This window comes from Zootoca vivipara, chromosome 3, assembly GCF_963506605.1.
Source record: "Zootoca vivipara chromosome 3, rZooViv1.1, whole genome shotgun sequence".
Taxonomy (NCBI): Eukaryota; Metazoa; Chordata; class Lepidosauria; order Squamata; family Lacertidae; genus Zootoca; species Zootoca vivipara.
In genome coordinates this window covers 31,147,011-31,159,814 of record NC_083278.1, presented here as the reverse complement: position 1 = coordinate 31,159,814, position 12,804 = coordinate 31,147,011, and the positions used below count along the sequence as shown (strand labels likewise).

The 12,804-nt window shown below is 40.6% G+C and overlaps 1 protein-coding gene across 38 annotated transcripts in view; it reads left to right on the top strand.

Annotated features, from left to right (window-relative positions):
- The window catches only part of DST (dystonin), a 299,923-nt gene that overhangs the window by 194,469 nt on the left and 92,650 nt on the right, over window positions 1-12,804 (top strand). For all 38 annotated transcript variants that reach the window (XM_060272496.1, XM_060272494.1, XM_060272495.1 and 35 more), the window contains 7 exons: window positions 499-622; window positions 3,977-4,185; window positions 5,404-5,721; window positions 6,249-6,415; window positions 7,716-7,872; window positions 8,668-8,791; window positions 11,711-11,779. In XM_060272496.1, the coding sequence (XP_060128479.1) occupies window positions 499-622; window positions 3,977-4,185; window positions 5,404-5,721; window positions 6,249-6,415; window positions 7,716-7,872; window positions 8,668-8,791; window positions 11,711-11,779 (1,168 nt within the window). The remainder of the gene's footprint in view (window positions 1-498; window positions 623-3,976; window positions 4,186-5,403; window positions 5,722-6,248; window positions 6,416-7,715; window positions 7,873-8,667; window positions 8,792-11,710; window positions 11,780-12,804) is intronic.

Here is a 12,804-nt window from a genome sequence, read left to right as displayed (position 1 = left end):
ACATCACATATTGTGTTTTTAATAACAAAACTGCTTTTATGTGACAGGAAAGCTCTGTTTATGGCAGTTGGTTAGGAGAGCCTGTTTTTTTTAAAATGAAATGCTTATCACAGTGGCTGCCAAGTTGCAATTTTAATGTATAGCATGGAGAAGAATAACTGTTGCGTAACTCCCATTCTAGTAAACAGGAGTTATGCAAAAAAAAAAAAAAAGGACAGTAAGCAAAATATCTTGGGCTGCAAATTGCGCTTGCCCAAGTCAAAATAAGAAGTGCCTGTTCTGGATCAGCTCATGGTTTCGTTTAGTGTAGCTTTCTATCATCCTGAGTAGCCAACTGGATTCTGCTCAGACGTTCCCCAGCAGAGCAAGATGTGTATTGTCATCTGTATTATGTTTAATGGTGTCTACCAAACTGATCTTACTGTTGTTGTGTGCCTGTGTGTACATACACATACAAGTTAGCAAGCAGTAGAGTTGAAAAACTGTATATTTTTACAGGTGCTTCAGGGGCAGGTGTCCGGTCACCAGGTTGCTGTAGAGAAACTGAAAAAAGCTGCCGAAGTGCTTTTTGACACCAGGGGAGAATTACTGCCAGACAAAGATGAAATCCAGAATACCCTGGGTAAGATGAGTCACGGTCTTCTCCATTTATTTCTTCCATTGCTCATATTTGTAGACTGGAGAAGATGCTAAGTGGTGGTTGCCTCCTGGCCTCCTACAACTCATCTATTTTTACCTTTATTCTTTTTTAAGGCAAAGGGCACAATTCACTTTGCTCACAGGTGGAGCAGTTGTTTAGCTCTCAGCCCATGAAAATGAGCAGGACTTAGTAGTGGGTTTGGCTGGGTCATGCCCCTACAATGTAGCGCCAAACTGTACGTGACAGGCCCATGTCTAAATGCAGGTCTGCTCCAGTCGCATGTTACAAATGGAATGAGAGCCATTTTCAAGTGCGAAAGGGTGGAGGGGAGATGTGTTGAAGTTGCTTATGTGAGTAGCCTTCCCGTGAGGCACTGATCAGGTTTCCACCTGCTTAGCTTCAATAGCTTCAGGTGATCCTAGGGCAGCATTGGGGTACTTGGGCCCTCCAGGTGCCATTGAATCCCAGCTCCCATCAGTCCCACCCAGTGGTCAGGAATGATGGGCATTGTGGTCCAGCAGCATTTGGAGGACTACGGGTTCCCCATGTCTGTTCTAGGACATTTATGGAGCACTTGTGTTTATCAGAACTCAGACCACATGGCAAATGGCTTTTGAAACTTGCAGAGCTTTCCAAATCCATTAGTGACAAGTCATAGTGTTGGTGTCGGTGGTAGTGTGTCCTGTTGCTCCAAGGCGAAAAGTCACCTTGTGCACATGGAAGCCCCAAAGTCATTGTGGAAAGAAGTTTCAACATAACTACCATAGCAGTAATCATATGTAAACATTTATAGTTAAGAAGAGTAGTATCGCTTTCCAGTTCATCACATCTATGCAAAGGCCAGCCTAGGTATTAACTGTGCATGTTCAGAATTTGTTTTCCTGTTCAAAGCCGGAAAAGAACTGGGGGAAATGACACACAGTTCAGTGATATTTCTACTTGTAATAATAATCAAAGATGCTGGAACAGAGAAACTGTTACCAAGAAGTGCAGAGGTAATGACGGGTTAAACTAAACTTTGGATTCAGGGGTGATCTTATGGCTTCATTGAGTTAAAAAGACACACATCCTAAGAGTCTGGAGAAGAGGATATCTGAGCTGATTGAGGTTTCTTTTAAAATTATAACTGTTCTGCCCTAGCAGCCATATGAGATTACTGGGATATGTATAAAGGCCTGCAAGAGAAAGCTGGCTATGCAGACTTAAGCCTTTAATTCCCTGGTTCCAACCGTCAAGTATGTGAAGTCCATCTGTTTAACATCCTGCTGTTACAAGTTAATGTATTAAAATATTGCAATACCTCTTTTCATACTCATGCCTGGCACTGCTTAACCTGCTAAATTTTTGGTGGTTTGCTTTTCAGTGCCCCGTCTGATATTTTTCTAGCTGCTTTTCTAGCTATTTGTGTCTGATATTTAATGAATAAAGAATGTGTAAAAAGAAAGTGGGAAACCTGACACTACAGAATTTCTGGGGAACACCCCCCCCCCCATTTCAGATTCCCTCACCAGCTACACCACTTCCTCGTCCTGCTTTGCACCCTCCTTGAGGATAAGAAAAGTATGGGAGTGTGTGTAGAGACTAGCCTATTGTACAAAGACAAAATTTACATTCATTACTCTGCCTGCTTTTGCCTCTGTGTAGCCCACCACTGGCATGTTGCCCCTGGAAGCTTGCCCAGAAAATAATGCTACCCCCAGGCTGAAAAGGGTTCCTCATTCCTGCTGTAAAGAATGAAAGCCAGGTTGTATTTACCTGGCTTGAAGATGTAGGGTAGTTCTGAGCAACTGATAGAATCGTCCCCTTTATGAGACAGTGATATCAGTTGCTAAAATCAATCAGCAGGAAGGACAGATGAAATCCTTTTGTAGAATATTGCCCTTTGACTTCAGGCAGTCTTTTGGGACATTTGCTTTTTATATAACCTCTTTCTTTTAGATATTTTGCAATTTTCCTTTCTAAAAACTGAGTCGAGCCACCTGAATTGATTAACTGTTCTATCCAACTGTTTTATCCACAAGGCCATCTTCTTAGGGGCATGCACAACAGGCATAGAAGGAATCACGTGTTCCCAACTCCCTTGTAAACGGGAAGCACATCTTCCCAACCCTTTTTGTTATTCTCAGAGTTGAATATGTCTTACTCCAGTCAGGGTACTGATGAAAAATCCATAGTATGCTCTCAGAAAAAAATAACTTTTATCCATGGGTCCCCTATGTTGTGAACTGTTAAAGTACAATTTCTAAGGTACAGTTTCACCTGAGAGAACCTCAAGTAGAAAAATCTGCATCCTTCTGGGGCTGCTCTGAGAACCAAGCATTGTTCGCTACTGTGTACGGCTTGTGTTAACTGGCCTCTTTCCTACATCGTGTGGTATGCTCCTTGTCACAGCTAGTTATTGGTCATGTTTGCAAATACTAAATTCTGAAGAATACTCCTTAGGCAAATCTTTAGGTGTGGATTGGGAAAGTGAGTTAGAAGAACTTTTTTGGGAGTGGGGACTGTTCCTTAAGAGGAGAGAGTGTGTGTTATTTCCCATGAGTGTTCCAGAATATGTGGGATACAGGCAGCTACAGGGATTTTTTTTAAAGTTGAAATCGGAAGGGGGGAGACACCCACCACCACTTTGTCTAGTTGCCTATCCTGCTCCAAAACCTTGGGGCAATTTCTCCTGCCTGCCAGTTTTCAAAGGGATTAATGTTTTCAACTCTCTATCTTGTGCGTAGCTGAAAGAAGCTCGGCCAACAGTATCGACTCAGCAATACTTTGAATGAGTGTTTTACATTGCTGGTATTTTTGGCTAACCATTCAGTGTTAAGGCTCTTGTAAAATTGACACTTGTGTAGATAAGAGAATATTGTCAGGTGCAGCTTTTCAAACTCCTGCTGCAGTGTGACAAGTCAAGCTACACCTTATGGATTAGCTTCTCTTCTTCCCCAATAACTCTTTAAGGTACAGGAACTATCTTTGATGTATACAAAGTTTGAGGTTCAATTCCTAGTGACTCCAGTCATAGGGTGTTAGGAAGCAGGGTTAGGAAAGACTTGTGCCTGAGAATCTGAAGTGCTGTTGCCAATTGCAGTAAATTATGTTGTGTTAGCCCTGGGGTAGTGAACCTGTGGCCCTCCAGGTGTTGTTCAATTCCAATTTCAGCCCCCTTGGCCAATGCTACTAGGGTGATGGGAATTGTTGTCCACAACATCTGAGTGGCTATGGGTTCTCCATCCCTGATTTAGCTGGACTATTGGCATAACTCTGCCAAAGGCAGTTGCTTGTATTCTAAGATGGTGGTGAACTTATAAACTATCCTTTATCTTATCTACTTGTTTCTTTCAGATACTATTGTGGATAAGTATAACCACTTATCCAAAGCAGTGAATGACCGGAATGAGAAACTTCAGATCACTCTGACACGTTCATTAAGCGTCCAGGATGGATTGGATGAAATGCTTGATTGGATGAATGGTGTTGAGAAGAGTCTTGAGGAGCAAGGTCAAGTGCCTTTGAATTCTTCTGTAATTCAGGATGTCATTAGTAAAAGTATGGTGAGTTAGTTTTTAGCAGAGCAAATTTTCCTCCTAATGACAGGAACTTAAAGCTCAAAGTGGGGGTGGGGGAAATCAAAATACTGAAATTAAGTTTTCATTAATACATTCAGGTATCTGAAGAAAATTCAGTCTTAAAACAGCTTTTCATTAGAGTGCATCTAGACAGTGACTTTCTCTAGTGCGCATAGTGCATTTGTGGGTGAAGTTGCATGCTAATACTGTATGTTAGCATGCTGGACAACCCAAAAGTGCATGTCAGCCGTGCCAGTCTCCGTGCAGACTGCCACAAATCCAAATATACTACCAGGTCAGCATGGGGGGATTGCACAAAACCATTGACTGTCACTTCTGCAGCTATTGAATAATGGCTATTTTTTCTAAGAGTAGTGATGAACAAATAGTTTCTTATTTTTCCAATCTTAAGTTCAGTTTGCCACATTTCTGCACCAGTTTGTAATTTTTTAAAAGAAGTCACCACAACAATTCATTAGCATTTTTGTGTGCCTTTCTTGTAAATGCATATACAGTGGTGCCTCGCTAGATGAATTTAATTCGTTCCACGGGTCTTTTCTTATAACAAAAAACTCGTCTAGCGAATCCCATAGGAATGCATTGAATTTTTTTTTTGCCCATAGGAACACATCAATTGAATTTCAATGCATTCCTATGGGAAACCACAATTCGCTAGACAAATTTTTCATAAAACGAATTCGTCTAGCGAGGCAACCTCCGCTCGAAAAATCCTTTCGTTAAGCGGAAATTTCATTAAGCAGGGCATTCGTTAAGCGAGGCACCACTGTACAGTATGTGTGCAATTTTGCCTGATATACACATGATTGCAAGCAATTTTTGCCTGTTGCACATTTTGTTTAGCTACATTCACTGGATTTTTATAAATATTTCATGCTAATATACACAGTTGTGTATAGATTTTTTGGTTTGAGAATTGCATTGGTAAATTTGGAGATGTGTGAAGGATAGCTGTGTTTTTGGTTCACGTATTCTTTCACGCTCACCTTTAAACGCAATTCAAATTTCTTTCCCATCTTTATCTTTGGGGTTCTTCCTCATTGCCACTTCTTGTTTGTGGATTCCATTGCTGTAGAAACTGACTACAGGAAGTGCAGTTATTTACATCAGCTTGCAATCACTTCATTCACAAAGAGATGCATCCATGAGTATGGCTGTCTTCTCAGACTTATCTATTTATCCCAGGCTCTAGAACAAGATATTGTGGGTCGGCAAAGTAGCCTAAATGCCATGAAAGAAAAGTTGAACAAATTCATGGAAACAACAGACCCATCCACTGCATCCTCTTTACAAGCTAAAATGGACGAACTTTCTCAGCGGTTTTGTGAAGCAAATAATAAACACAGGAAAAAACTTGAAAAGTTGGATGGATTGAAGACCAGAGTGGAGCTGTTTGAGTGCCTCACTGATAAACTCCAGTCATTCTTGGACAAGAAAACTCAGGCTCTCAGCGAGGCTGACATCCCAGGAAAAGATGTTACTGAGATGTCCTTATATGTGCAGGTACTGTAGATTTGGGGATGTGGGTGGCGCTGTGGTCTAAACCACAGAGCCTAGGGCTTGCTGATCAGAATGTCGGCAGTTCGAATCCCTGAGATGGGATGAGTTCCCATTGCTCAGTCCCTGCTCCTGCCAACCTAGCAGTTCGAAAGCTCGTCAAAGTGCAAGTAGATAAATAGGTACTGCTTTGGCGAGAAGATAAACTTCTGGTTTGCCAGAAGTGGCTTAGTCATGCTGGCCACATGACCTGGAAGCTGTACGCCAGCTCCCTTGGCCAATAAAGTGAGATGAGCGCCGCAACCCGCAATCCCAGAGTCCTCTGTGACTGGACCTAACGGTCTGGGGTCCCTTTACCTTTAGGTTACTGTAGATACTGTGAGCCCTACATTGCCCCTTACTGAGCAGTACAATAGCTGGCATAACTATGCCACACACAATTATAAGAGAACCTGCTGAGTCCAAGAACTAAATTTTGAACACCATGCAGTGTGTTCAGGTGTGAAGCAATTACTTTCGTGTCCATTTTGCAGGAAACCAACACTGAACTGATGGAGCAGAAAAAAGATCTTGAAAATTTGCAACACCTCATTGAAGAACTTTCTCCTCATGCTCTTCCTGGAGACAGGTCATTAGTGTTAGAAAAAGTGAATGCCTTGTCAAAGAAATTCAAGGAAATGGAAGAGACAGTACGAGAAAAGTGAGTATAATAATCAAATTTCAGAATAGTGTGTGCTGATGGTGGTGGTGATGAAAATAATCAGGGTTGTCAATGAGTAAATAATTTTTGCTGATTATCTGTATTGTAACTGATTTATTTTTACTTAGTAACAATAATTTCCATGTGCATATTTCAAACACTTCATTATAGGTGCCTTTTTGAGGTAACTTAGAATTTGATAAATAGAATATCCCACTCAATACTAGAAGTTAATCTTTAATATTCCCCTATGGTGCACAGCAGAATCAAAATAGGTTCAGCAAAGAAATGCATGCCTTGAACTTGTACTCTTGCCAATTCATCAGTCAGTCAATCAACCAACTAAAGGGTTACCAATTACACATATTAAATGCTGCAACTTTTGTTTCAGTGTATCTGAAGAAGTGTGCATGCACACGAAAGCTCATACCTATGACAAACTTAGTTGGTCTCTAAGGTGCTACTGGAAGGAATTTCTTTTATTTTTTGTTTCGACTACGTCAGACGAACACGGCTACCTACCTGTAACTGCAGCTATAAAAATGAGAGTTCCAAATAATATGATGCGCAGACCTATAAGATGGTTGTGTTGTGTTTTGCACTTTTATAAAGTAAAGGAGGAGTTACTGACTTGTAACAATATTTCAGAATTAAGAAACACTTGTCATGCTAAGCCAAACCATAGCTTTGTATGAATGCACAAGTGTGTGGACTCCTAGAGAAGAGATCCCAACCACCATACTCATTTCCAGTTCTTTTGCTGCTTGCACCATGCTGAACTAAGCCATAGTTTGGTGCGGCATGTTGTCCAGACCTGGGCTTATTGTTACAGCTCATGGTTTGTCTGGAGAAAGCTAAAATCATGAGTCCAATTCTAGATGATATGATAAGCAAATATGTGGCTTAGCTCAGCATGGCACAGGGAGGGGTGAAGTGGCTGGGATTTCATCTCCAGGAACTCATGTGTTTGCACCAACCAGACCACACTAGAAATACAGTAATAATATATAAGGAAATGCCACTTGTTGGTTTGCATGTACATTGTGACAAGCCCCTATTAGTCCATCAAGACTCTCACTGTGGAGCCGCATTTGAAATGTGAGATCTGGTACGAGGGGCTGTGGTCTGAAAGGAACATTGGCAACCTGTTTGTGCATAGATAGGAGTGCTTTCAGTCCTGGCTATACATACTGGTTGTTAATACAGCCCATATTTTATCTAGAAGAAGGTTTTGCCTACATTATCCCGAGAACAAGGAGACTATCTCTCCCATATCCCTTCCTTGTTTTCAATTGTGCAGAGAAGAAGATGTGTCCTCTTGCCAAAAGCAGATGGATGAGTTCAATCTTCATGTAGAATCTTTGAAGAAATGGGTAGATGAGATGACGGAAAGAATTCCAGCTATCCAGCCCTCTTTGAATGTGGAGAATTTAAACAAACATTTGCAAAACACCAAGGTGAGAGACTTCTTATCATTTCCGACAACAGTTTCATTAATTGGATTTGTATGTCAGTTGATTTGTCAACTGGTGGTGTCCTTTTGGTCTCAAAGAATGAAGTAGGAATGCTATAGATATTTTGAATGATATATTTTGGTGGTATTCAACTGGGTTTTACTCAGTGATAGATCCATGAAAATTAATGACTTGAGTTAGGTCCGTTATTTCAATGGGTGTACACCTAGTAAGACTTAGTTGACTACTGACCATAACGACATAGCTCCAAGGGACAGATGATGCACTTGCAAGAACTTACCAACTCACTTCAAAGCAAGAGACACCTTGGTGTGTGCAAAAGGATGTACGTGTGCAGCTGCACCCATTAGTGAACAGATAAATTCTTGCAAGTGCAGAGAACATAACTTGCAACTAATTGCTAGACTGAGACAGACACCTTTTGTCTCATTTTTTAAACTATGTTTCAACACAAACTATTGCTGTATATGATTCATTTTTATAATAAGAAACTGGGCATGGTTTAAATACGAGTAAAGTACTTGCAGTATTTTGGTACCAATACATCTTCCTAGCCCTATTTCATCTGAGAGTTCTGCTATCTCACTTTTTAAAAATGTTCACCCCAGTTTTGGGGTCATGAATGAGAAATGACAGGGCACAGTCTGATGATAGAGCAAGTGGGATGTGTGACATGCTGAGATAATTTCTGGCCATGTTCAGCCCCCCTAGAGTGGAATGCTTTTTGTCACACAAATATAGTTAGTAGTTGAAAATAACATCTTGTTCATTTCTTAGCATTTGGAGGAGGAATGGCGTTCGAAGGCACCTGACATTCAGAAAATGATTAGCAGAGGAACAGCATTATGCAACCTAATTAGTGCTGTGACTTCCCCTGCAAGGTCAAGGGGAGTAAAATCAGGTATGTTCAATGGATAAGCATAATAATGGGCATTTCTACATATTTAAAAGTGCATGTGAATGAAATTGAATAGCTAACACAGAATATATATATATTCTGTTTTAAGGTTATCATTATCATTTCAATATTTGGCAGTACACTAGGTCACAGGTGGTATAAGAAATACCTGAGCCATTGGTACACAACTTGAACCCATGACCCCGAGATTAAGAGTTTCATGCTGCACCGACTGAGCTATTTCAGTTTAGAAAAATACTCTCTGTCACTCAATAGCATTTCTCTGTCTTCTTCCCACAAGGGACCTATTACTTGATTGTTCTTCCTCCTTGCTTCGAACATAGCTGAATAAACTTTTAAAGTTATTTTTAACCTCTCTTGCAAACCTGACTTCATTCTGAGCTTTGGCCTGCCTGACCTTCTCCTTGCAACTGTTGGGTACTTATATCTACTCTCCCTTTGTGATTTCTCCTTTCTTCCATTTCCAATACATTCCCTTCTTACATCTCAGCTCATCTGTCAGCTCCTTATGCAGCCACACCAGCTTCTTTAACTACCTCCCCCTTTTTTCTTGTTGGAATTGTAGGTATTTGGGCCTTTAACAGTTCACCTTTAATAAACTCCTATTCACCTGGGGCTCCCTTGTCCTGAGTATTTCTGACCATGGGATTTCTCCCAGTAGCTCCTTAAGTTTTTTGAAATTAGGCTTCTTAAAGTTCAGAGTGCATCTCTTGACTACACTCAGCTTTTCCTTCTCCTCTGTATCATGAAACCAGGAGGAGATGATCACTGCCTCTCAAGTTTCCGAGTATTTCCACTTTGTCGATCAGTTCCTCCCTGTTGGTGAGCACCAGGTCCAATATAGATGACCCCCTTGTTGCTTCTTCCACCTTTTGGGAAATGAAATGGTCAGAGAGCCAATTGTAGTATTTGTTGGACCTTAAATTCTTGGCAGAGTTTGAGTTCCAACAGATATTGGGGTAGTTGAAGTCTCCCATGACTATTATATCTCTCCTTTTTGAATGTTTGGTAATCTGCTCTAGGAAGGCATCACCCAAGTCTTCAGTCTAAGGTCACTGTTGTTCCTTCTCCTAACAAGTTTTTCTTGCTTGTTTCCCATACTCTGTGCATTTGTATAGAGACAACTGAAACCATGAGTCATTTTTCTGCACACTGCTGTCTCTGTCCCTCCTCTGTAGAGAGTCACCTGCTGCCACCACACATCTCTTTCTTCTCTGGGGAGGAGCAGGAATTGTTTTGTACGCTGTACCTTCTATTGCCACCTCAGTGTGTTCTGAGGTCTGCAACCATTCCTCTGGCTGAGAATTTCCAAACCTCTTCATCTTTTGATTAAAATTCTGCCTCTATGTCCCTTCTTAGAGTGTTCCCAGCTGTTCCATGCTCTTGACTCAGCTCTTAATGCACAGTTCAGAGTTCAGGCAGTATCCAGTGAAAACGCAGGTACCATGACCCATACAGGTTGTGCCACTTCCTACTAGCTGTATGTGTTATCAGGGGGGCAGCGTAGGCGGAAAACCTCAGTTTGTGTGCACTGTGGAGATCAGATCCTCTTTTTTAAAAAGAAGTGTAGCTTATCCTCCTAAATAAGAGCAATTTTCATTTTTTAGTATGGACTAATGAATCCAGCACTAAAGGGCAAGTAACTTCAGAGAAAATACTGCTTTTATTTAGAAAATTTAAAAAAAGAGGAAATCATGTATCTGGAGAGACTTGCTACAACAGAAGTGTTTTCAGCAGGTATATAAAACAGTATTGTGAAGGAACCTGCTAAATGCCAACAGACAGGGAGTTTCAGAAGACAGGTGCTGCTATGCTAAAGGAATGACTTCTCTCAAATGCCGAATGAACATTGTGTGGCACTTGTAAACGAGAAGTAAGCAAATAGGCACATTTGGGGTAGGGCAATCCTTTAAGTATACTGCTCCCAAGTTGTTTAGCCACAGACAGTAATTTTTAGTATTCATACCAGCAGAACTTTGTGTACTGAAATAATGTTATTTTAAAAGGGTGAAATATCTATTCAGAATTTGCTTACTAAATGTGTTAATCATTTCTTTATTGGGTTCATTGTGAGTGAGTGAGAGTGCCCTGAGTTTTGTGCCAATGATAAATGTTTCTCTCATGGGAAATATAGAAACGTCTCAGTATCTTAGTATCTGAACATCTCACTTACTTGGCTGACTTATTTGCTCTCACCATTTCCCAGCTGCCATTAGGCTAGCACTCACTTTCCAGCTGGTGGTGAGGGGTGAATGCTTGGCCTTCTCCAAGGCAACCATTAATTCTGCTCCATTAAATAATCATCTTCAGGCTCTCTACTTACATAGACATGCAGTAGGTTCTACTGAGCACTCTTATTCCCTTCATAAATAATGGGTACTCATGAAATTGCCTGTGGAACAGCTAACGGGGGCGGGGGCGGTTCTGAAGTTAATTTCACAGTGTGGAGAAATTTTTGCACCAAAGTTTTGCACAAAAATTTAACTTTGGACACCCTCTCATTCAGCATTTTGTCTGTTCTAAATCAGTGTAGCACAAATGTTTTGGGGTCTTTGTTCCACAATGCATGGAATCACAGAACTGCAACTACTTGGAATATTGTGAGCGGCTGACTTAAGGCACCTTTCATTCAACATTTTAGACATGGGTACTGATAGCAGCTCAGAACAAGTTCTGTGTATACCAATTCAGTTATGCTGGGCACAAATATGTGTTATATATGGAATGATCCCTCCTCTCCCCTGCTTACTGTTCCAGGGGTTCTCTTGACCTGCCCTGAGCCAATTGGGAGGCATGTGTTGGGGAGACTCCATAGTGCAAGTGGAAGGCCTTGCTCAGGGCTTCGGCTGACTGAATTCATTAGTTGAATCCTGCTGTAAATCTCTAATCTCTCTCTTTCAGCTGTAAGCGGAACAGTATTAAATGGTGAAGGAGCAGCTACAGGTACCCAGGGATTCCTAACAAACAAAGGTGACTAATTATGGCTCACTTAAATACATAAATCTTGTGAGCAAGCATAAGATGTTTATATTTTAATAGAATTTTCTCAATAACAGTCAAACCCCCTATTTAGCTGGAGTCTTTTACACTTTGTTCTAACTTAGGGCATATGTGTGTGTGTGTGTGTGTGTGTGTGTGTGTGTGTGTGTATGCGCATCCAGTTAATTCAACTTCTGTCTGGTTTCAGTGGGTGAACCAAGGATTGTGGTTAATGAGAGCCAAGACAAGATAAGGAGTTCTTTCTTGGCTTTTTAATCCATTAAGAAGTAATCATGAGTAACAGTAGCAAAGTTGTTATCTCTAGTAGGTGGAGTTCACGGTTTTTAAGAAGTGATTTGACTATCAAGTGACCCAAGATAACATATGAATATAAGAAGCTGCTTATACTGGAGAGTCAAAGTAGATGTGACAATGGAGATACGTGGAGTCTCTCAACCATTCATTTGAACTTTACTTCAGATTCCCCCTTTCCCCCTTTCCCACTAACTATTCCAATCCAAGGGGAAAATATAATCAGAAGACATTCCATGTATCTCCCATTTTGCCTCAGATAGACTAACCTCTTATATTATTGTGTTTGGCCTGCCTAGCTGTTATCATCCTCAGCATTCTTGAATCTTTTGCATGTGTTAACAGAAAACAACATAAGTATATATTTAAAATTAACAGGCATGGTTTTTAAGGTTTTGTTTTAATCAAAAATTAGCATGCACACATAGTACTATAACAGGCTCTAGAACACCTCGGTTTTCCTAAGAAATCAGATGTTGAAATTAGGGTGGTAATAACTTGCTGTGTTCCAAAACATTAAAATGATAAACCAAAATAATGCTTGTCTTCATGCAGGATATTCTTTCAGAAGTCCTTATACAATACAGTATTTCTGTACAAAAAAAATCAAAAAAATTCACTGTCATCAGCCTGGTGACGGGTTCATCTTCCTTAATCTACTAATATTGGGGTATCAGAAAGAAATGACCGTAACTAATTATTCT